This window comes from Oculina patagonica, chromosome 4, assembly GCF_052425735.1.
Source record: "Oculina patagonica isolate OP01 chromosome 4, crgOcupat, whole genome shotgun sequence".
Classification (NCBI taxonomy): Eukaryota; Metazoa; Cnidaria; class Anthozoa; order Scleractinia; family Oculinidae; genus Oculina; species Oculina patagonica.
The window spans coordinates 26,590,247-26,615,512 of NC_135761.1; the positions used below are offsets into that span (position 1 = coordinate 26,590,247).

The 25,266-nt window shown below is 37.3% G+C and overlaps 1 protein-coding gene across 2 annotated transcripts in view; it reads right to left on the minus strand.

The window, feature by feature from the left end:
• The window catches only part of LOC144650053 (uncharacterized), a 51,040-nt gene extending 26,202 nt beyond the window's left edge, over positions 1–24,838 (minus strand). Inside the window, exons 1-12 of one of the 2 annotated variants that reach the window (XM_078509700.1) lie at positions 24,738–24,830; positions 24,440–24,535; positions 24,292–24,325; positions 21,787–22,146; positions 8,550–8,717; positions 7,713–7,793; positions 7,100–7,191; positions 6,241–6,454; positions 4,830–4,940; positions 3,818–3,871; positions 3,498–3,581; positions 1,585–1,640 (exon numbers count right to left, since the gene is read on the minus strand). In XM_078509700.1, coding sequence (XP_078365826.1) covers positions 1,585–1,640; positions 3,498–3,581; positions 3,818–3,871; positions 4,830–4,940; positions 6,241–6,454; positions 7,100–7,191; positions 7,713–7,793; positions 8,550–8,717; positions 21,787–22,146; positions 24,292–24,325; positions 24,440–24,493 — 1,308 coding nt within the window. In that variant the 5' untranslated portion in view covers positions 24,494–24,535; positions 24,738–24,830. Of the gene's footprint in view, positions 1–1,584; positions 1,641–3,497; positions 3,582–3,817; positions 3,872–4,829; positions 4,941–6,240; positions 6,455–7,099; positions 7,192–7,712; positions 7,794–8,549; positions 8,718–21,786; positions 22,147–24,291; positions 24,326–24,439 lie in introns of both variants that reach the window. The other variant, XM_078509699.1, reaches the window with a different exon arrangement.
• Between the last annotated feature and the right edge of the window lie 428 nt (positions 24,839–25,266).

Genomic DNA, 25,266 nt, shown 5'->3' on the forward strand with positions numbered 1-25,266 from the left:
GGCCATGCGATCGAAACCAGAAGAAACGGTTTCTTTGACAATGAAGCAATTTTTGTCTTCATTACGCCAATATCTAGGTTAAAATTTAACCAGTTAATTTTCACAAAACAAACTGACCTGTGTTTACAAGTGTTTGACCCTTAAAAAGTTATAAAAAAGCTAAGCAAAGATCGGCCTAGTTTGTGATTGACGCACGTGGGGAGAACTTGCAGGGATTTCAGTGAAATTTGCGATGAAAATGTTAATTAATCTTCGTCGTCGCTCTCAATAACATAACGTCGCTTTTTCCCTTGTTGGATGAACTTCACTGGGCCATTGAAGATGTGGAAATGGCATCCAGAGATACTGCGTATATTTGCTCCAGGAAAAACACCATTTGAAGCTGCTGGAACGCTTGCCTTATTCACAGCGAGGGAATTCGTCGTGTGTTGGAGACTAAGCTGGCTGTGTGATTGCTGGGAATTTGACATTAACTGGCCACCACTACTGGCTGGAGGAGCAGTTATCTTCTGGGCATTTTGGTGCTGACTCGAACCACTCAAGATATACGACATTTTTCGCTGATGGTGCTCATTTGCTGACTTGTATGATTGAAGGCTTTGGAGATTTTTGTGGCCGCTTAGTTGAGCCAAAAAAGTCTCTGGAGTATTTGCATCTAGCAATCGGCCAATGCTTGTCTTCCTGACACTGTGGTTTGTGACTTTTGATCCTTGTCTCTGGAGACTGGCTTCATCTGCGGCTGTTTTCAAGAATTTGCCTATTTCATTCTTTTCAAGGGGCGCCTTCATGTACCACACTTCTGGATTTACTAAGCGGTCCCCGTGTCGTACAGCAAGGAAGAATGGAGCGTCTGGCTCCATTTCGTCAGGTCGGTGGCTTCTGATCTCTGCAGTCCCGTCAAAGTACTTGGCTCGTATTCATCGCCGCTGACTTTTCTTACATCTTTAAAGAACTTTTCCAGGAGGTGGTCAAGTTCTTCAGGTGGTAAGTCCAAAATCTGAACATTTCTCTTGTTTATCGAGCCAAGAAATCGGTAAAAACACTTCACGTCACTTGTTGTTTTTTTCACAGTGTTTTCACTTTTCTGTTCTTGAACAAACATTTGTAATTCCTCTGGACTGTTGCTGGAATTTTCGTCTCCATGAGTGGCAACGTTGGCCATGTTGTTTTTCTCAGTTTTGACCTGTTCATCCTGCTCTGGGTAATAAAATTCGCTCTCGCTGTGGCTCTCTTCGTCGCTCTTATACTTAGGCCAGTATTTTTGTTCTTTAGTTATTGACAAGATAGTTAACTTTAGTCGGTATTTTTTGTTGTTGCCCTCGCGCTCGAAACCTTCAAGCCTCACAACTCAAAAGAGCCGTCGAGCCGAGAAAAGTTTTTATAATGCCCGGTCATTACAAGAAAATCTTGCCCGCTCAGCAGCCAATCAGAGCGCGCGTACTATTGTAGCCATATAATAAAATAAATAAATGATTAAAAAAGTCAGCTTAACCAATATTGCCTAGGCGTACTAGCAGTTTTCGTACTATTATATAAGAGTAGCCTAGGTGCATGATCCAGATTATGGAAGACTAGTGAACTTACTTTAATGAATTGTACATCTTTCATCAGCTGGTTCAACTGCTTTTTTATTGTAAGACCTAAAGCAAGTGAGAAAGAGAGAAAAAGTTAAGTACCTACAATTCAACAGTCGAACGGCGATTTAAGCGTTGACTTACTAGCTTAAGGTGGCTCGTAATAGTTGAGTCGGAATTTGACATGCCCATCTTTGGTGTTCAATCATTGCTATATAAATAATATTTTAAACATTCTTTTAGTACCAACCTATACTTATTTTACCAACGAACAAATCAATGTTATTATTACGTCAAAATTTGATACCATAGCAATGCCATATGAGGTCAAAGATACCCTATTTTGGATCTTTTGAGGCTAATAACTCAAAACCTACTCGGTAAAATTTCTTGATTTTGATATATTTTTTCATCTCACCAACAAAGTGAACAATTTTGCAAATTTTTTTAAAAATTCTCTAGGTAGGTTTTGGAGTTACGTTAATTTTTCAAAAATTTAAGGTGGGTCTGAACTCCACCTACAGAATTGTTAGATTGTTTGTTTTGTCTATTAGACAAAAATATATGAAAAACAAAAACTTTCACCGTGTAGTTTTTAAGCTATTAGCCACAAACGGTCAAAAATAACGTATCTTTGACCACTTTTGACGTTGCCATGGCAACGACATTTGACATCACGGTGACTTCAACTTGCTCATTGATAAAACCTTTACAAAGTTGTACTAAAAGTTAAAGCTCAACGTTATTGGTATAGCTACAATAGAATGCCAAAGACCGGAATATCTAAATCATTACGAGCCATGACCTTAAACTCAAAATAGACAAATACTCTACTTGACAAGAGTAAGACATATACTGTGTAAGAAAGACCGTCTGACCGGCGTTAGTGCATCCGTTGTTCAGAAAAGTCGATATCTTTTATTTAAGGTGGCTCCATAGGGTTTCATGAGCGCGCGCGCTGATGATGCAAGCAGTCGGAATCTGCGCGCGCGAGCTGACGCGAGCTCAGACAAAAATGATCATGATCAACCATAGGGAGCCCAAGCTAGGTAACGTAATTATTCGAGTGAAGCAATAAACACGAATAAACTGCAATTAAAAGGTACCTTTCTTCTTTATTGTTGTCCACCTGGTCTATCTGTAGTAGCGTAGTCACAGCGTAGTCTAGCGATTGTGTCATCCACCGTATGACGAATCAATGTTGTTTAATCTTCCAAAGATTATGAATTTGTAGATTTTCTTCATGAAATTGCATCAAACGCTCAGTAAACACTGTTATCGAGCGCCTAGTGGTTTCAACGTTGACGCATGCTCAAATAGCGATCTTGGATAATTTCTATTCGTCTGACGTTTTTGTTACAAATGTCTGGGGAAAAAATGGCAACTTTTGTGTAGTTTTTCTCGAGTTTCTTTCGGTGAAATTTCGTAAAATTTGGCACGGGGGTTACAATTATTCTGCTTTACGTGGCGCTCGTTTTTTAAGAAAATCTATAAGCCATGTTTTTCCGCAGAGGGAAAACACACAAATTTCTAGATAACAAAGAATCTGCCTTTACAATCCTTAATTTTTTCCTGTTTAAAATTTGTTTCCATGTAATATCCAAGTACTGTGAAAATTTCGGAAGATTTCACCGAAGGAAATTGTAGAAAATCGCACTTAAAGCCAACTAAACACTTAAAGACGCATTTGTTTGGGTAGTCGTTATTCTCGACTTGAACCCATTATTTTAACAGAGATGATTGTAGAACACTATTTCATCATTGCTGATTGCATTAAATAAGTTTTAGCGAACTAGAACTAAAAACGAATGCAAAATCACATTTCAAAGTATGACACTAGCGCGCCCCACATCATATGTGATTACCCTACGGAGCCACCTTAAGCTAGGTTATTGATAAGTCGATTGCAATGACAAAACAGACCTGGTGTTGGTGACACTGAAGGCTGTAAAGGAGGCTCAGTTGTACTTGCGTACGATGGCCTTGTTGTCAAAATACTTTCTGTAGCTGGAAAATAAATGAAAAAAAAACAACGGCATTCAGTCATTAATATTGGTTTACATTAAGAGAAAACCACATACATGTATTTCCGTTTTTTGTAATGCCAAGAATCTACGGTACTAGAGGTCATTTTTTTTATAAATAGCCAAACAAACAATTAGTGCAACAGGTCAACCACATAAATTGCAAGTTGGCAACGTGATTTCAAAGTCAAATTTGAGATGTGGATAATACAAACAGACCAGATGCTGTAGGCGCCCGGATGTAGGTGCTGCTGAAAATATCACCTGAAAAACCTGATGGAAAATATAACAAATTCATGGCGTTATATCATTTGGTATCCCTCCTGAGTAGGAACTAAATCTCGTATATCCTGCTGGCCGACAAAACCAAGTACCAAGTGGTATTCAACATAACACGCATTTGGGCCAGGGGTCGCCATTTTCGAATTTTCTAGTGAACGAGTGTGCAAACAAAAACGCTAAACACTACATTTAGCGCTCTTATATCAAGCTCGAAATAGCAATATTTGAATACGGATTCGGGCCCGAGTTCCCCTGAATATGGATCGGGTGAAGTCCTGTTTTCCATAATGTTCCGACGCATTCAGTTCGATGATGGATGCATGGCTGATTCGAAATACACCTGCACACACCGTTTTTTCGAATTCAAATTGAATACCCTTGAATGACCCTTGAATGATCGATGTTTTGTTACATAAATGTTAATTACGATTTCCCTCGAACATTTTCCAACACTCACAGTTGTTCAAGAGTATGCAACTGAAACGTCTTCAAATACCGTGACGTTACATATTCCCTAATTTTCGTAAATCGCACACTACGAATACAGGCTGCGCGCTTATTCGAGGCTGGGCGCTTATTCAATTTTCATCATTTTAGCAAGCAGCACGTTTATTTTGCAAGAAAACAATATATAAAAACAAAACGTGAAGATGTAACAAAGCTGAATTTAAACTGTTCATAACAATTGTTGTAAAATACTAAGGAAATTCGGTCTTCGGGGTAGTCAATTTCAATCTCAATTTCAATAATAATCAATACTCCTTTTGTGCACTTCAGTTTTTTTTTGAGGGGTGGAGGTGGGCCCTTATTCGAGGCTGGGCGCTTATTAACTTTTCTCAATCCTCCGAACTCTAGGATTCCTGGCGTCACGATCACATATTCGAGGCTAGAATGCTTTAGGATATCTTTGCTTTAGTGCTGGGAGCATACCTAAACAAACAAAACAAACCTGTTGATGTCGCTAAAGGAGTAGTAGCAACGGCCCCACTGTTACTTGATGTTGGAGGCCATGAGTAAGGTAATGTCAAATTAACGGAAGCTGGGCTTGCAGTTTCATTAACTATAACAAAACAAGCAACACTCGGTAAATATACTCTTGACAAGTACCAGTTGTCTTCTTACAGACCAGTTTCTACAAAACCGCGGCGACTGACCAACAATTTAACTGTTTTTGGAATATGGCAGACAAAAATGAGACAAGTTTCGAACTATATAACAAAATTTTTGTAAAAAGACTTGATCACAACGCAAAGTACAAAAAAATAACAAAAATCGAGAATTATTGAGAAAGTGCAGAAAACAAGGAGTCAACACAAAATCCGTAAGGACAAAAACATATGTCGGAGCCGACAACATTACAATATCCTCGCCGAAGAATAATTAATTATAAGCTGATGCGCAGAAGGACCAACGAGACAGCCTAGGAACCAGTAACTTCCTATTTTTGAAGAGGAAAGGTGCAAACATTCCTTTTTATGTAAGATCAGGTAACGCCTTCCATGGAGTTGGTGAAAGAAAAGATAGCTCAATAACAAAAAGTGGCAAGAGTACAGTAGAACCCCGGTAACTCGAACTCTAAAGGGAAATGAGGAAAAGTTCGAGTTAGCGGGGTTTCGAGTTATCGGAGTCGATTGAATATTTAATTTGCCAAGTTAATTATGATAGTTTGCTGATTTTTCAGCACTTCAGTACAGTGGAACCCCGATATAACGATCTTCGATATAACGATATTCCCGATATAACAATGAATATGTTATGTCCCGGCAATAGTCAAATGTATGGGACGCGACCCCGATATAACGATTCCTCGATATAACGATATAATTTTACTGCCCCCTTGGCATATCGTTATATCGGGGTTCCACTGTATACAGTACAAGTCAAATTAAACTTATCTTGCCAGAAACTCTAACACGACCATACATTCTTATCATAAGGGTGGAAAATGGCTGCCAAATACGTGATCTGTTCGTTGTTTTAATCAATGGGCAACCGTGACGAGTTGCAAGAACCGCAATTCGAGTTATAAGGGTAAATTTGACACAAATTTTCTTCAAGGGAAACAAAATTTAGTTCGAGTTAGCGGGGTTTTCGAGTTATCCGAGTTCGAGTTACCGGGGTTCTACTTATTTAGAAGAGGCAAATCAAATGCGCTAATTCTTTGTAAAATATCAAGTTTTCAAACCTACATAGCGAAAGTTAATCGTACTATGTATTTTCAATATTCAGAATTGATATTTTTGTAGCTCGATCAGAAAATGAAGCGCTTATTTATGCTAATGAGGTAAATATTGTTAACAAAGATTCCCCTATTAATTGTATACGCGGACCTATTTTTAATTTGTGATAGCCGCATTTACCTTTTAGAAGAAAATACCCATCCTCTGCAACGCAACTCGGAACTGCCCCACTGTTTTCGCCACGTTTCTTAGATAAAGTATTAGCAGCAAGACTACCTTCAGGGGCTATTATCTGAATAATCCCGCCTGCTCCACCACCTAAATCGTACGCGTTACTAGGTTGTTGTCCATTTCCTCCTTCGACATTAAGTCTTCCCTTTTCCTGTATTTGTACCTGTTGATAAGGAATAGCCATTTTATCAGCATCGAACGGCGATTCCACAAAATATATGAACAATTTGTATAGCAAAAAAAAAAAAGAAAGAGAAACTACTATTCACTGGTAGCTCTATCCAAATTAGTCTGTCTCTTTGTTTTATCGCCTCAAATCAAGACATTTTAGTCATGCGTGACTCTGACGTTTGATTGTGGAGGTCTTCTGATGAACTCAGCAGAGTCACTGGGTGAATTTCTTACGTTATTTCATGACAATGTAGTTTTAGGATGACAATAAAACCAGAGGTTTACTAGAAAGAAAAAGCACGTGAGGGTTAATTACATAGCCCACTTTGCTTGTTATGTAGCGAAAAGTGGCAATGATCCAGGTTGACGCCAACAGTCATTTATCTTCAGTGTGTTGATCTCCGGTGTTGGACGCTCGTTACGACTTCCTCAAATACACAACTTCTCCCATATTTTTTATTAGAAATTTAATACATAATAGTATGATAACTCGAAGCTAAGTAGTTTTTATTTGTTTTATAGAGTATCTTTTCGTTTCTCCGAAATATGCATTTCATAGAATTAAGAACTGGTCAGTTCCCTCGAAAAAGGAGACCGCAGTCAGTGGTTAGTTATGTTGTGATAGACATTAGCTTACCTTTTGTGCTTTAAGGCGAATAAGTCCCCCAGATCCCCCAGAACAATAACTTAAGCTGTTTGCCGTTTGAGCTGAAGCTATGATGGATGCATCTAAAGTTGAAAGAATATAATTTTAGATTAGAGCTACATTAAGAGGTCGATTAACAGTTTCAGAAAAATGATACATACACTTTTAAATTTTTACTAATCTTTCACGCCAGTGTAATGAGTATAATTCTAGTCTGAAATTAACAAGTGCTTATTTGTTACCAAATGCATTACCATTACCATTATCGGTTCATGTACGCTAATTACTTAGGCAATGGGCGGTGCCCCCGGTCTACCAAAAATACCCTCTGTGCACCATTGGAAAATCATTTAGTATTCTTCGAAAATCTTTGGAACAATTAAGGTGATCTTTGACAGAAACTGCTGCCTGCTGCAAACGATTATCGAGCTCACCTTTAGAATACCCTTTGAGCTTTTTATGCCTTCGGTACTTAAAGAGTGAAAACGCTCAGTGGAAATGACTCATGAGGGTTTTAGTTTTATTCTGGTGCAAAGCAGATATTTGTCTTTTTTTGTCCTTTAGATTAAGTGAAATTGATAGCAGAGCATTTCTAGGTCATTACTTATCGTAATCTCTCCTTTTTCAGCAACAAGTTCTATGGCTCCGCCTCCAGCTACACTTCCGGAACTGTGTAAGCACGAACCTGAAATTCAAGACGATCAAAATTAAATAAAAAAAAATAAAAAGTAAATGGGAATTTACAGTGGGATCTTCCACTAGGTGGCTCTTCTTGATCCCACTGATTCCAGATCGAATTGGAATTTGGAAGTGTTGGTTTTTGTGGAGGGAGGAAAACCGGAGAACCCGGAGAAAAACCCTCGGAGCAAGGACGAGAACCGACAACAAACTCAACCCACGTATGGTAACGGGCCGGAATCGAACCCGGGCCACATTGGTGCACTGCGCCATCCCTGCTCCGGTGGTTTTCGTTTGTCCAGAATATATGATACAATTAACAGCTAAATTAGCTAAAATGACTTATTAGTTTTTTTTATTTCTTTGGGACAAGCCTCTGATATTTGATGCAAAAGAATCGACTCGGAAACAAAATTAAACACGTGCTCCTGAATAAAAACGTCAACCTCAAAGAAACAGACTTCATAAACACGTTTAAAACTTTATCTTCTCACGACGTAACGGTTCTATCTGCTAACAAAATGGAATAACTGCCCGAGAAACCAAGTCCTAGAGCATTAGGACGACATATGAATCAAAGGGCTTTATTAACCGATAAAACAGTGATCTAGTACCGATTTTTTTCTTGACCTTGAAATTGATGCTTTTGATTGGTCGAGTAAATTCTCCGGTGGTTTTCGTTTGTCCATAATATATGATAATTATAATTGTCTGTTCGATGTGGATGGTGGATTATAACAAGTTATAATCGACAATATCTAACCTCCGCTTCCTCCCAGCAGTGATTTTGTTTTGTTTACATCGTATGGCGGGCCTGCATTTATGAAGTTGGACTTATACTGCGCCTTTCCTCCATGGCTGGACCCAGGAATACATTGGCCATTCACTGGATAATTTAGGGTCAGTATAGTTAATCCTCCAGGACCAAGACCTGTAAAAGTGTTAAAAAAACTTGAAAATTTATTTTTTTGGTTTTGTGGTATACCCACGTCCAAAATGCTGAAGAGTAGCCCCTGAAACGTGCAGAACCGATTGCTTGACCGTTTACTAGTACTGCGAGGTAGCGAAAGGTATACGAATTAGTGGATTGATAGCATATCTAAACAGATCTAAAAGATTTTTTTCATTAAGTGACACAAATTACTTGATTAAAATTTCCGAGTTCTTCCAACAGGATTCAAAGGCTTGACCTTCCGCAGGCCAGTCAAACGCTATACCATTGAGCCACAGGAAATTTGTGAAAGCAAGGCCGTATAACTACTGTCGGTTCAAACTTGGGTAGCTATAGTTTACCGTCACTTAATCGAAGTTCACAGCGTTTCATCGCGAAGGAATTATCCAACTCAGTGCTCTTTCTACTTGCTTGCATTTGTGCGCGGATTGAACTGAAGACAACGCTTGCATTTTTTTAACAATGAGTGTGTTGAAATCTCATACAGTTAAACTGAAAAAAGTTTAATAAGTATTTATTATGCACTTGCGTATCCCTATCTAACCTATTAGTCCAGGCATTTTATCGCGTAAAATAGGTCAACCTGTTACTAATTGCAACAGAAGGTTTTTTAACGCCTTTTGGTCCAGGAACATGTCCTTTATTACATATCAAAAGTCTCAGAAAATCTGAGCAAGGGAAGGTGACTAAAAACGGTTTTTTTAGAACCCTATATAATGCAGCATGGAAACGAGGCTGTCTGCACTAACTGCTGTGTCGCATGCGTTTAATACCACCTGCAGCATGGGCTAGCAGGGAGAGAATGAATTTCTCATGTTTTCTTGATTGGTAAGTCCAATTACATGCAGAATAGATCAGATTGCTTAAATAAGATTTTCAAATCTATAAAAAAAATGCACAAAGCTTGTAGAAAGAGTCTGCGCTGTTCCTATCCAGGTTGAGGTATTTAGCGTAGAAGTTTGTCTTCCGCTAGCAAAGCTAAAATATATATAAAAAATAAGTTTTTAAGCTAGAAGAAACATGGATGTTATGTGCTAAGGTTATGCAGTTCAAAAAAAATCATTGTGATCTGATTAGTGAGTCCCAACTTGAGTTTCAACTCAGTGCACGAAAAACCGATATTCCACTCATCGCTTCGTGCTTCGTGCATTGTCTTTTTCTCAAAACTTAGAAATCTCTGAAAAAAAAAAAAAAATTATCCGAACAATAAAAGCGCTTTGAACACAAAAAAATTGCCTGAAATTCGTTATCACTGAAGACATTTAAGCATAAATTGTCTAAAAAGATTGCATCTGGGATTGGTGCCATAAAACGAGTTAGGCCTTTTGTTCCACCAGCTACACTGCTTTTTATATACAGCGCTCTAATTCAACCTCATTTTGACTACTGCAATCTTGTCTGGGGAATTGCGGTAAAACTTTGTCGGGCAGGCTACAAAAGCTTCAGAACCGCGCTGCTCGCGTGTTAACTTCCTCTAGTTATGATACTGATGCCAAAGGTTTAATACGACAACTGGGTTGGAAAGATTTGTGTACCCAGCGTCAAATTCAGAAAGCGTTAATGGTATATAGATCTTTAAATGGCTTGGTTCCTGAATACCTATCGTCTAAATTTCTAAAACGTAACGGAATGCACTATTCTCTGAGGGATTCCGAAAACAAACTGGTTGTACCTCATCCACGAACTAACTATATGAAAAATAGCTTTAGTTACAGTGGTGCAACTCTCTGGAACAGCCATCCCTGCAATCTCAGGATGATAAAATCCTTTAAACAATTTAAAAGCAAAGTTAGACACGGCATTCATGGAAAACAGGATTAGTTTAATATTTAAATTAGGATTTACTACTTCAATTTATATTAATAAGTATTTAGCATGAACTGTTGATTAATAGCTTATTTGTATTTATTTTTATTATAACTTTAAATACTAGTATTACCTGATGATTTTTAACCGTGTATAAAGAAATGTTAAATAAATAAAATAATTACACAAACAAGATATAAAATAAATAAAATTAAATAATTAAATAATTAAGTACGATTAAATAATTCTACGGCTCGAATATTACAGCTTTCAGTCTAAAATTTGGCATGAAGCATCTCTGTGTGACTCTTTATAACCCTACATTTTTGTTTTTGATGAAAATCTTTCGAGAGCCGAGAAATTAGCAATTCTGTTCAACGTGCCCATACATTGCTCTGTAATTAATAATGAAATAAGTACCATTAAATAATTCTACGGCTTGAATATTACACCTTTCAGTCTAAAATTTGGCACGAAGTATCTCTGTTTGACTCTTAATAACCCTACGTTTTGATTTTTGATAAAAATCTTTCAAGAGTTGAGAAATTTGCGATTCTGTGATGTACCTATACATTGCTCTGTAATTATGTAAATCATCTCTGTGATTAAATAATTCTCGCTCGAATATTACACCTTTCATTCTAAAATTTGGCATGAAGTATCTTTGTATGACTCTTAATAACCCTACATTTTTGTTTTTGGTGTGGATTTTCAAAGAGTCGAGAAATAAGCAATTCTGTGCAACGTGCCCATACATTGCTCTGTAATTGCATAAATTTAAATCATTCGCTACGCTTGAATATTATTGCAACATGCAGTGCAGAAATTTGGTGGAAATTATCTCTGTACGACAAACTAAAACAAAGCGATTTTTTAGTGTTTTGCTTACTCATAACCGAGTAATTAAACATGTTTTTTTAAAGCGCGTCCAAATATAATATCAGTTAAAATATACAAAACAAAACATTCTGTACCATACAAAGTTACGATAGCTCAGTTGGTAGAAAACACTTCTACAGAAGTTGTGTATGCCTTGGTCGTTGGTTCAAATCCAAATGGAAGCCATTATTTTTTCTTTTTTCTCTTTTTTTTAAAGTCAGTATGCCGTTTTATTTAAAAGTTTAAAGGCTGAACAAACGCAACAGTAAATTTTTATATTTCAGTATGTTGAGATCGAACGCCGGCTATTTCAGTGAGACTTCAACCGCTGATGTCAATAGAATTGGAACGCTTGTAGTGTAGAAAAAAAAAACACCACCGAGAAATCAAGCTATGCGAGCGAAATGTTCGTTCGTATATCTTTATCTTAATTTTGCTGGGCAAATGTCCCAAGAGTGTGCGTCCAGCAAAAATTGTACACAATTTGATTCCTTTGCTGACTAGGAAGCTAGGAGCTACGTTGTTTGATATATAAGTGGTGTAGGGCCACTATCGTGCATGTTTAGAAAGTTAAAGACTATCGCACCTTTCAAATAAATATTAGCGAAATTTCATAAAAGTATGAGCGAAATTAAACATTTGAAAAAATAAACACACTTCTAATTTTCAAAGACATGTTTCGGACACTCCGTATCCATTATCAGTTTGAAGATGTTTCTTTCAAAATTTGACATTTACACGGTCACACGTCTCAAAGAGGATATCCCGCTCCGTATTGTCTCCGTGACACTCCCCGAATAAGTAGTACCGCTCTACTTTTCCTCTTTCATGGATGTGGCGTTCATGGTATTTTCTAACTACATGTAAACGGATGATCTCGGAGAGTCAATAACAGTGAAATAATGTTAAATGTTATAACCGACCACGAAAATCACAAAAAAAATGATTGTCACTATCTTGTTTGTGCGGTTGCCCCTAGATAAATAAATAAATAAATACATATAAGTTCGGCAAGAATAGAAACAAACTTTAACAAAAATTCAAGAAAGCCAATTTAAGTCACATATACGCAATCAACCTACACGTTCCCGAGTAACACAAGGCTGTAAATAGAATTGAGATTTGTTTTGGCAAAAAGCGCTCTTTATACATCTATCGTTGTCTTGATGTCTTTTACACGTTCCGATCGGCCTATAATTTTAGAAAACAGATTCTGAACTATGGATGACACAAAAAAGTATGTTATTTGTAAAAAATACTGATGGCGAGGGCGAGGTCGTAACACTACGAAAAAAAAGGATGCGCGGGAAAAAATCGGGCGAGCACTGAACAAAATGATTCCATCACTACGGTTCCTGGGCAGCAAACTAAGTTCCTCCGAACTACCAGCGAGAGTATTGCCTGCCAAGTAACATCTAGCGAGCCAACTAGTAACATGAGGATGCGTTGTAAATGATAACGTTATTAACTTGGCTTTGTAGAAATGAGGCTGTTTTTTTTCTCATTGATGAACTGATCCGTATAATACTTTTACTGCTGGTTGTGTATGATAAAATTTTATTTTCACAATATCAGATTATGTTAATAGTAACATCTATTGAAACAACTTGTAATCGTTGCTCTCTAACTCGCCAAGAAGAACAATGTTTCTCATTCTTCGGGGAACAGAGAAAAAGACTGGGGGAAGCGTTCAGGGTTATGACAATTGAAACGAAAGACACGATATTGAAAATTTGTTCAGAGGAAGGGGACGAGTGTTCTGATACGATAAGAGCTGGGCTTTTAAAAAAATAATGTGCATGATTTGCCTTCTGCTCACGCGGCTTACCACCAGACCTGCAGTGTAAACTTCCGCACCAAAAGGAATGAAATTACCTAAAGTTTATATAGTGGAAGAGCAACTGGCTGTCAAAAAGAGGAAAATTGGTCCTCCCCAAGATAAAGACAAACGCAAGGCCTTTTTTAAAGATACGGAGTTTCTTAAAGAAAATGACGACGAGCAGATAACAGTGAGCGATCTAGTAAAGAAAATGGAGGAATATTTGATTGATACAAATAGCGAAGGTTACGGACGGCAGCACATGAAAACAAACTTCTTGAGTATTTTGGAGATAAGATCGTGATAACGGATATTAACGGTGAGCCGAACGTTGTAACCTTTCGAACCATTGCCGCTGTAATTTTACAAGAGTTTTACGTACAGAGGGATGACGTGGATATCAAAGCTTGGACAAAAATTGAACATCATTAAAACAGCAGCTAAGCTGATAAAAATGACCTCAAATCACTTGCGACCTTAAGTGGCAACTACCCCATAATAGACCCCGTAGCCGAATCTCATCTCCACTTTCTTCCTGCCACACTTTCTGCATTTCTGGAAGTTCTCGTCTCAGAAAAAAATAATTCGTTGAAGGTAGCCTAAATCGAGCAGGCCATCGCTCAAGTTGCGCGGCCATGTGTCGCTATCGCACCTTTACAGATCGGCCATGCAGTTCAGTTGCACCACAACTTCGCCTCGCGTTCCTTATTGACACCTTGCATCACCATGGGTTTTGTTCGTCATACCAAGAAGTGCAAATGCTCACCCAGAATGCTGCACTTAGCCAGGGAACTAATATAGGGTCTTTTTAATTTAATGGCGAGTTTTGTCCAGTACATGGCCGACATGTTGACCACATCACTAGGACACTCGTCTGGTACGGAACAGTATTGTAATGTTCCACGAACGAAAGTTACTGCAAAAGAAATCTCCACAACTGGAAGGGTAGAGAGTCATCTATATGGACCCAATCAGGTGAAAAAGCACTCGTGTTGGTTTTGACTCTCTCGGTATCAGCGGTACTTTGAGAAGCTTGCAACAAAGACATCTCATAAAATAATAGCCACAGAATCTCCCCCAAAGTGCAGCAGTGGCCCGAAAGCCTGTGAAATGAAGTAAAGCAGTGGCAGGGGGAGGATGCAGAAATGTCGATCAAGGACTGGAGATGGAAAGTCATTGGAGATCAATTGGTTTCTGTTGGGAAGGACTTGCCGCCTGCGCCAGACTCGCTTCTACAGTTCAGATCCGATGAAACTGTTTGTCTGACTGCCACACTATGAGGTGCATTTGTCGTAAGAATAGTATGCAGTGTTTTCCAGCCTGCGGCCAGTGCAAAGTATCCGCGTGCACTAACTGTACCAACGCCCTGGACTACTTGTATAGCATGTGTAGATTACAATTCAAGTATGACTCTATCTCTAGCATGAAAATAAGGGATAAACGTGTCTTGGCCAATGCACGCTTTTGAATAACTCAGCATTATTTTTTAAAATTGCTATATTCTGGGTCTTTATTTTAAGATTAAGGCCCGGGAAACATTATATCAAGAGTATGTTCTTAGATTTGAAGAGAAGGCTTGATTTATCCTAAGAAAACAGCTGTAAACAGCAAATTCATGTTTATAGCCTCGTTTTCATGTTGCAGCAGAAAGCAAGTTAGAAGTTGATTGTATTTGGAGGTGTTCCCATGCTTGAATCTTCAGAGACTTTTAGTATGTTAATGTAATGGTTATTTCTAACTGGTTTACGATGAGAAAGCTTCTGTTGCAATTAGTAGCAGGTCTGATTACAAAATGCCTGGACTATATGGTTGCGTACCGGTGGGGTAACAATTACGAGGCTCCATTGTCAAAATTGGTAAGACTACATAACAAAGATATTAGTATTATCAACAATGTACCACTTCGTGATCATATTACTCCCCATTATGTAAATCTTGGTCTTACTAAGCTTCCTGACATCGTTAAATTATATACCTGCCAGCTAATATACGACCATTATAAATATAAGAAAATTTTGCCCCACTGTTATTGGATGCTACTTTTGGAATGACCTTCTTCTATCATGCCCACTAGAAAACGTTTTAATGACGTTTCACAAGGGGTGTTGAGGAAATTTGTCAATAACTTATCGTAAATAAAAGTAGCTGACATCTTGTGCGTGAAAAAGACTGTTATCCAACTGCAGCTTACATTTTTCAAACATAAGAAGCAATAAAGTAAGCACTTGTACATACACATATATACACGTATATAAGAAGAAATGTTAGTGATTGTATAAATAGCATAGTTAGGATCTGATTGAATTTAAACAAGTACCTATAAATTCACAGGCAAAGGATGCAATTAATACGTTTTCTTTGTAGATTTGCTCAATTGAACAACAGTTATATTTTATTTTATATGTTTATTTTTTTTTTAGATTTCCCTATGTTGGCTCAACAGAGATTGCGTTATATTAGTGTGACATCTGACGAACGACATACGATATGCGCGAGCAAGCTTTTAAAATAACCGGTATGCAATGCATACTAAGGCGAGGACGTTCCAGTAAAGCAAGTCATTATGCTAAAAATTCCAAACAAAGAACTGAGAAGAGACCTTTCGGGCTTCGTTTTTGAGACTGTGACATCACTCTTGAGAATTACTTCTTTCAAATTCAGAAAAATTCTCTTGGTATCCAGATAGTTAAAAACACGTTCTCTGGGGAGCATCATGTGATTTTGAAATGGGCAATTTACACTGACAAAGCCAAAAATGTCTATTGTGTGAAAATGTGAGTCCAATCGTCGATTTCAGTGTGATTTACAGCAAGGAGCCCAAATGTGTGACCACTTTTAATTAATTCACATTCTTTCACACAGTCGTTTTCCAATCAGAAGCTGTGAAAAGCTTCTGATTGGATAAAATCTGCAAGGAAGAATGTGAATACATAAAAAGTGGTCACCATTTTGGGCTCCTCACTGTTAGTCGAAAGTTAAGACACTGAGTCATTTGCTATAAGGGGGGAAAAATGGGTTTGTCAGGTAAATAAAATGTTAAAACGCAGTACGTTGTTTCCGGTGGTGTTTTTAGTTGTGCATTCTAAGGTATGGTTAGTTTCTAACCAATGTTACTGTAGTTAATAAAAGGCAAATTATAAGCTGCTTTGATCACAAAATTGGCAATTTAATTCGTACAATTCTAATAAGATGTCTTTTATCACAACTTCTGACAATGGAATGCAACATATTTTGTAACTTTACTAGACAGCAAGGAAACTTCCACAACTTCGGCATGAATAAAATGTCTTGAAATATGTATCTAGATTGCCTCTTGTTTAAATGTGGCTTAAAGTTGTCTGCACTGACTGTACAATCTGTAAATGTAAGCTTTGTCCAGTAAGTCCAAAAACTTAATATCATTTAAAGGTAAAATATGCAGTGCAAGGAAGTACAAGTTTCCAGGAAGTAAAGTTGATATAGTATCTTGATTTAAATGGGGCTGAAAGTTGTTTGCACTACCTGTACAATTTGTGATGCAAGTAAGTCCAATAAGTCCAGCATCTTTATACAGTACATGTGGAGTCTAGGAAGTAGAGCTAGTGGTTTGCCAGTGATGAATTTGAATTGAAGGGTCTTTCAGTAGCAAATCCAGAGATGTTTTACACAGTTTTTTGTTTTAACTTGTTATTGCTACATGGTTTTTGCTGTGTTTTGTTTAAATATATCTGCCATTCATAGTGAGGATTGGGCTTTCTATATATTGCATAGAGGCTTAATAGAGGCCAATAACCAGTTCCAGAGTAACCAGTTCCAATGCAATAGCCACATTCACACATTCATGCTGCTTCTTGACAAAGTGCAGATTAAACATATTGAAGCAATTAGGACAAAACACAGCTGTCAGTGGATTCTTTGAAAACTGTATCTTGGTTGTTTTCTGTTTTTTTTTTTTTAATTTTGTTCTGTAAACATAAAAAAAGAATCAATTGTTAAAAATTTAATAATTGTTTTACACATATTTGTTTAGACACCAAGACTAATTAACTACAACAATTAAATGCAACTGAAGTAGTTACTGAATTCACTTAAATTTTGCTTTTTTCTGATTAACACATCTTTCTACATATACACTATGCTTCTTAAATCATTTACTAGTTATTATAGCCTACAAAAATGTATATACTCTTTTATAGTTGCTATTAAACCACACAGCTTTAAGGTCACTTTAGTGTGTCTCGAGAACACCAGTTTGGACTCTTAATTTATTTAGATTTGTATATAAAATGCGATCAATTGTAGTTCTGTTATCAGTGGTAAAGCCTGAAATAAGTTTGTTTGTATCCATATTTTACAATCATTTGTTTATATTTACTGCTGCTTTGTACACTATTTTTAAAATCAATGTTAAAATCACCTAGTAGCTGATTATATGAAGACGTTCTATTGACAGAAGGGATCGCGTTTGAAGCTCTCTCAATGCTTAGTGATCTATAAATTCCAGCAAATTAAATATAACAACATCTAGCAGATATTTAACCTTTTAAAATCGTTATTTCGATTCCATAAATACTTTGACCATTATGTTATTCATCATTACGGTATTCAATAAAGTACAAGCAAATATAAACTTTAGATAGCTCACCTCAGCACGGTTGTGGCAATATATTCTTCTGCACTTCTCGTCTTCAGTTAAAGCTCAGGTTACAATGTCGCCAGACGCCAGTAGTTCAGATTAAACATTAAAATGTAGACCCTCGACCTATCTCGTGTGCGAGTATGTCGATTTAGTATGCGTGCACTACGAGTTCTTTATGTGTTTGTAGGTGAGCGCGAAAATAACAGATACAATCCTCAACTCAAGGCTTCTCGAAGAAAATCCTCATAAGATGGCGGACGGCACAAACAGATACCTCGCCATTCTCGTCCCCATAGCCCTTTCGTTTCTCTTAGCCGGCTTGGCACGAGAAAACGGAGGGCTCTGGGGACATATGATTTTTGAATTAATTCGAATTTTTTTGATTGGCTGTTTGGAACAAAGAATTCCTAAACGGAAGTCGAAAACGTAACGACGCTCTCATACATTCTTTTGAAACGTCATGACTGCATACATGAAGACCGGAAGTCCTAGAATCTAGGACTGGAAATTCTGTGTCCCCAGAGCCCTTTGTTTCCTCGTGCCAAGGCCCAGCCGGCTAAGAGAAACGAAAGGGCTATGGGGACGAGAATGATATCTCGCGTGACCTGGCGCATGTGATTAGTTGCCAATCCTCACCCTCGAAAACTCGTCGCCGAGAAGGCCCTGGGGACGAGGGTAATTCTCACACGAAACTCGGTCGACAGCATAAGGCTCGAGACTACATCCTCGCCTAAAAAGGTCAAACGGTCTCTTGCACACAGCGGCCCTTTATATTACTAGTAATACGTGACTCGCAGGGCCTCGCGAAGCTCTGGGTTGGGGAGGGGGGGGGGGGGTGTTATAAATAAGGAGTGGATTATTTGAAGTTGAACATTAATTGAATTGTACATATTCAATTTTCCACAGTAGGCAGGAAGATATATTTGTTAGAAATATTATTTCAACGGGCATGGCCGCGACACCATCGTTCCCAGGGTCTATTCCGCTTTAAAGATGGTGGCTTTTTCTGGTTCGTAAAGAGGTAGAAAGCGTTGGGAAGCGCAGGCTATTTTCAAAATCATCGACAAATTATTGGATAGTCGCATTTTGGACATTTATTTGATGGCATAAAAAAAAGAAGAACGAACGGCAGGAGGATTCGAAGCCTCCGCCCGCGCGCCCCTGATGGCGATGAAAGGTTTATAGCCTGAATAGGCGTTGAGGGAGTATTATGTGGAAATCAATGTTATTTTAATCCGAAAAGAAAAACGATAAAAATGAAAGGCTCAGAATTCGAACCCACAAAAAAAAGAAAAAAAAAACCCTAGCCGGATTCGAACCCCCGACCTCAGGTCCGAAGATCTGATTTCAAGTTCGACGCCTTACCATTAGGCCACCAGCGCGCGGCGGCCGTGTGACGTCATTTCCGCCACACACCAAGCTCACAAATAAATAAATAAATATATATATATGACCGTAAACTCCACACGAGATTTCATCCCGCCTGAGCCCTTTGAGGGACAAAATTATACACCCCGCTACGCTCGGCCTTCGGCCTCGCTTCGCGAGGAATAAGAATGAAAAATTTCTGTCTACCAAATCTAATAGATCCCATAATTTTTAATTAATCTCTTTCGTTTATACATTTTCGAGTTCCATTCTGACTGCACGGGGGTATTTTTCTTTTGTGTTCTACACGGCGATTTCTTGTTAAGTTACTCTTGATTTCTTTTCGATTGCCCTAACAGAGTGAAAGAGCCCATCGTGAGATGGCAATAAGCGATTTCTGACGTCATCGCTTAAAAGACATTTAACAGTTTTATTTTGTTCAGTACTAACTAATTCATGCTTCTTTCTCTTCTAAGGTAAGTTTACTTTTTATCCTTATCTTTTTTGTAATTAAATCATGGACATCAAATTAGCAATCTATATTTTGCCCTTATCCATTTCTTTTCTTCTATTTGTTTTGCTTTGTACTTAATAATTGTATATAAGAATGGAATAAATAAACAAAATGAAAATAAATAAAAAACTGAAAAGAACAGTTAAACTGAAAAGAAAATTTACGCCAAAACATTTTCGGTTTTGGTTGCGTGTTGCTTGCGTTCAGACTTTTTCTACCGCACATTGCTTACCAGAAATGAAGGAAATTCATTCAATGATCTGCATAAGTTCTTGAAAATGTTGAGCAACAATAAAACAAAATAGTTCAACCGAAATAAAAATATTCAGCCAAACCAAAACGGTTCAAAACAAGAAAACAAGAATGCCACTTCGCAATTTACAAACTCACCTGCCAATAAACATATTCTCGTACACACGATAAACCGCTATAAGCTGACTTACATCTGGCGCCCTTTCCATTTATATCGCGTAGAGACGAATTTTGTGTAAGGTTACCGTTGCTGGAATTGTGACAATTAGCAAAAGCTAAGTTAATGTTTTTGAATTTTGAAAATCTTAAAAATAAAATTTCGAACTATTCAAAACGAGGTTAACGTGCATCATACCACAGGAGCACATCTCTTGTACGCTACAAAAGTCTGAAGTATCCCAACTTAACATGAATAATTGAAAGAAACTAAAAAAATGTTTCTGAAGAATTTTTTTATCGAAAATGAGGCCAATGAACGTTTTAAATTTGAAGAGTTTTAAAGCTGTGAGATTGTGCATGCAAGCCCGGATAAAATTTACTTTAAATAAAACTAAATTAACATTTAATTATTCAATTTTTTCAATCGATAGCTTTACCGATCTTGTAGAAAATTTCATTCAAGTTCTAGCAATACTGTATATTAACAATTTTTGGCTTAAGTCTTGAGAACTGTATTAAAATTTTTCGAAAATTTAGGGTGGCTTTGAATCCGCTCTGGAGAATTCTTTAAGTAGTAGATAAAATATGAGCGGGAGATCTGTATGGGCGTTTACAATGGCGAGCCGATAGGCTCGCCATTGTAAACGGCCATACAGATCGGACGCGAATATTTTATTCTACTTGTGAAATGAAAACAATAAATTGAATGCAAAGTTTTGTTATGCGAATCAGTAGAGATCTGTATCAAAAGTTAATGAATACTAATTAGCTGAGCAGGAGCCTGTATCAAAAGTTAATTCTATTGTTTTATTTGTATTGGGGTTTACAGTTGTGTACATGTGATCTGAATACAGTGCTGGGATTGGTTTGCACCCTCATGAATAGTTAATGAATTTTACAACTTTGCTAAAAGTTGTATCTTGACATGCTGTTTATTATTCAATAATAAAAAATGGGGGTCACTGGACTCGTTTTTTAGTTACAAGCACTTGAAGCTAAAATGAAGGGTGTTATTAACGGATTATATTGTTGCTATGGTCACCATGGACGCCACAAAAATATTCACAATTTGTTTACCAATGATTGGATTTGTAGTGGAACTGATAAATGTTTGTAGCACTTAACCCATCAAAGTATATTAGAGCTGGAAACTGTTTAGAGCCTCTTTAATGTCAACATGTCAACTCCTGACTACCCGTATACGACAATACTAGGCAGCATTTTTAAGAACCGAAAGACCACCCCGCTGTAGGCAATAGGGAAGAACGCCTTTTCGTGAAAACTTTACATTCCATCCAAGACCACAACTCGGTAAACGAACATATGTAGCAAAAGAGTTCCTAAGATTTCCTTAGCGAAAAAGTCATCTCTTGTGACTATAGATCGTGGTTAATCAGGCATGAAGTATCAGTGCCGGTTTTGATTTAGTGAAAAACAGCAAATGATAAGCTTGATGCGAAAACAGAAACGTTATCATGTCTGAAATAAAAGAAATGTGGGTGATGATCAGATATGATATTTTGACCTTAAGCCCGGGCCTCATCAACTCTCATCCTCGTTTGGCCCGGGCTTTACATGAAAAAGCTGTCTATAACTGAGAAAGAAAACAGGATATCTGTAAGGCTCTCCTTACCTGTATACACTTTCACTGACGGAGATGGTCCAGCCATTACTGGAGAAGACGGTTGTGTGAATCCACCAAGACATGTTGTATCGAACATCGCCTTCCCGCAAGTCATGTTGACATCAGTTTGTATTGAAATGTTTCCATTCAGACTTGTTATACTAAGAGCATACTTCCCGTATACTTCAACCACTGAACCGCTCCTGAACTCAATGTTACCACTGAATGTTACGTTGGCAACAAGATGGCTGCCATGTAAGGAGCTTCTGTTTTGAAGTGTTGCAGTGTAATTGTGACTTAAAAATGTAATGGAAGGAGCAGTCGTGTTGACCTTCAGTACTTCACCGCTTCTAAGTATAAGATCACCAGCTAAAACGAAACAAAAAACAATTATCAGAATGTAGAACTTTCCCCTCAGGTAAAATCTAGACTAAAATTACATTCAACTTCGTTTTTGTGCTAAAAAACAAATAACAAGCAAACACATAAACAAACAAACCAAAAACAGGCAACGGTCTTTCTTTCGTAGAAGGTAAGGGAATAATTTCACGTTGAAATAGTTGAATGGTACTTAGAAAAGCTCAGTAGCTCGGTGTCTTATGAGAAACCTCTCTTTTGACCTTTTCAAACTCGACTAGTGGAAGGAGAATACCTCGCAAAAAATGTTTTTGCTTGAAGTGATGGACAATATGACTGTCATGTTAAGGCTCGTGATGTTTAAAAGTCATCCAATTTGGAAACCTTTCTATGCCAAATATCATTCATGATGAGAAGAGAAACAAGAGTCGAAGTAAGGTACGGTTCAACTCTTGTTGGGAGAACTCGAATTTTATTTGTGAGTTGTTTGTGTCACTGACTATTATCTTTCTCGTATCTACACCAATATTAACATACACCATCATTCATTTCATTATATCGAACTGCGCGACCGGTACACAATCCAGAAATTTACTTATTTGTTTCTGTGGTACTGAAACACAATGAACGTATCCTTGAAAATATGCAATTGAAAATATCGGTACCAATCTATAAAGTAAGCAGAATTTTTTGTTCTTTATTTTACGGAAAAGGTTTTTCCCATGGCTTAAGATTGGTTGTTGCCGCCAAATAAGCTGTGAGCGGTATAAGGAGAACTACTGCGCTATTTTCAGAGTCGTTTGTCTGCCAACTGCTGAAAAAAGACCAGGCGGAAAAGTTTTCTTCATTATTTTCCCTTGTAAATATGTAAACATAAAGGAAAAATTCTGACTTTTAAGTCTCAAAATAAAAATGCCATTTCTAATTACAGTCGAGGTAAAAGGAAAATTTTGAAAACACATCACATAATGTCGGGTGTTAGACGCTGTGCCTTCTTAATATCACAATATGTCTACCTGGTTGTACTGAATATTAATTTCAAACGTTTCACAACACTTGCTTTGTCTTATTAAAGACGTCAGTCAAACAGTATGTCAGGTTTTAAAAATTTTGTAAAATTACTTTTCATCAGCAACAGAAATTAAGTTGTTCTAACGGCTTGTTTTTTGACCAACGATGCAAAAATCAATTTCGAATCGCACAAAGAAGCAAACTTCAAACAGGTCAATGCGACAGTAAGGTATCCAGAAATTAAAAATAAAAACAAGTTCTTGAGCGAACGTCAACCACGATTCAAACGCCATGTGGATTGTAGTCTTAAAGATTGTCAAAGGCCGGAATGGTGCAATAAAAGTCATATTCCTATCATATCTCTGTATATGGTAATAACCACTGTACTAATTATAGCGTGCGTTTTGCGGAAATATATTTTCCGCTTTAGAAGTGTTGAATACGACCGAGAGGTTCACTTGCATTGCCAGCAACAACGGAGGCTTCCAAATGTTCCTTGTTTGTAATGATAGATTATATTTTCATATAATAGTCGAGAGTTACAGTTTTCCATTTTTTGTTTTAATTGCAACCATGCATGAGATCGAATAAAGCACGTTTTACTGTGAAAAAGTTGACATATTATGCCACCTGTGGTATTAACCAACTTGTCTCACACTTGGATCTTTTCGAAAATAAACGAAATGTATAAAATTTTCAATAGTAAATGGTTCTTTTTCCTTTTTTATATAGTATTTGTGTATTTTGGTTTTGTTTTTGCTCCCGTGGTATATTTTCGCGAATTTGTGTTAACAAATATCAAAGAAAATCTAGAATTTTGCAAGCTGTAAGGATGACAACTACAAATTTACGATGCCGTTGACGGTTTTTTTCCTTTTTAACTCGTTTTTGGTTTTTGGCATTTTAAAGCATTTTAAGCATTTTGAAGACGACGAAAAAGCGAGCATTTCGCCTATGTAAGACACAACGAATCACCGGAATACTCAATGCCGAGTCTGAACGCTAAAACAGTGGGCATATTAATGATTTTAGACTGAGAATGCCCTTAAGGTAATAACCTATTCGAGTATGAAAGTTTACAAATGGCTGGCATGCAACAAAATTGCAAAATATAACTTTCCATTCTAAAAACAAAAGAATACTTACCGTTTTGGGATGCTTTAACACCATAAAAGAAGTCCTGCGAGAAACAAAAAAGCAATACGTGACTTACAAACTGTCATTATTAACACCCCTTCGCCACCATACAAAATGAAAATAACTTTGCCAAGTGGTAAAAAGACGAAACACAAACCTGGATAATAGCGTTAAAGATCACAGGGAACAATAAAGTCATTCCCAGCCTCATCGTAGCTTCGTGATATTTGCCCAAAACTGAAGAAAAGCTTGGCTACAGCATGCGAAAGCGGGGTGTTAAATTAATAGTTAGCGCTTACCATTAGCAAATATAATACTTTTACCACCGAGCATTTAGAAATTTCATGTGAGACACAAGATAAACATTATGCACCTGCCTAAAATTGTTTTGTAAATTTCAAATTCCAAAATGCAAACACAATGACATAAAACTGTCCAAAAAAAATTTCCCAAACCCAAATTTTTTGCTAACGAAGCTAAGAAATCCCCTCTTCAGAGCAAAAAAATAGCGGTTTCAAAATTTCAATATGTAACAATTATTTTAACGGCGCTGCAAGAAAAGGTAAGTGGATGCCCGACTTATGACGCATCGTGTTATTGGCAAAAATAAATTTCATTGGTTATAAAAGTTAAATTATCTGTCAAATGTGTTTTCTTTGTAGCTGTCAATAAGGCAGCGTAAGTGGACTATCATCGTTTAGCATACTAATTTCACTCAATCGAGAAACCTGCCTTCATATGTTAATTTTCTCTTTGACAAAATACACATTGGCCAAGGTCCCATTTTAACTTCTGACAAACATTGCTCAATAAGCTTCGGATGACATCCAAGGGTTTAATAGATCCAATTTGTCTTCGTGAAAAACACCAATTCTCTAGTTGCGCACCTTTTCGCGTTTTTAAATCTTTTGATCTGATGATAATCTTCTTTAGCTTGAGGAAGTTTGTGTTAATTTGAGCAAAAATGCCGAGACCTGTCTACAA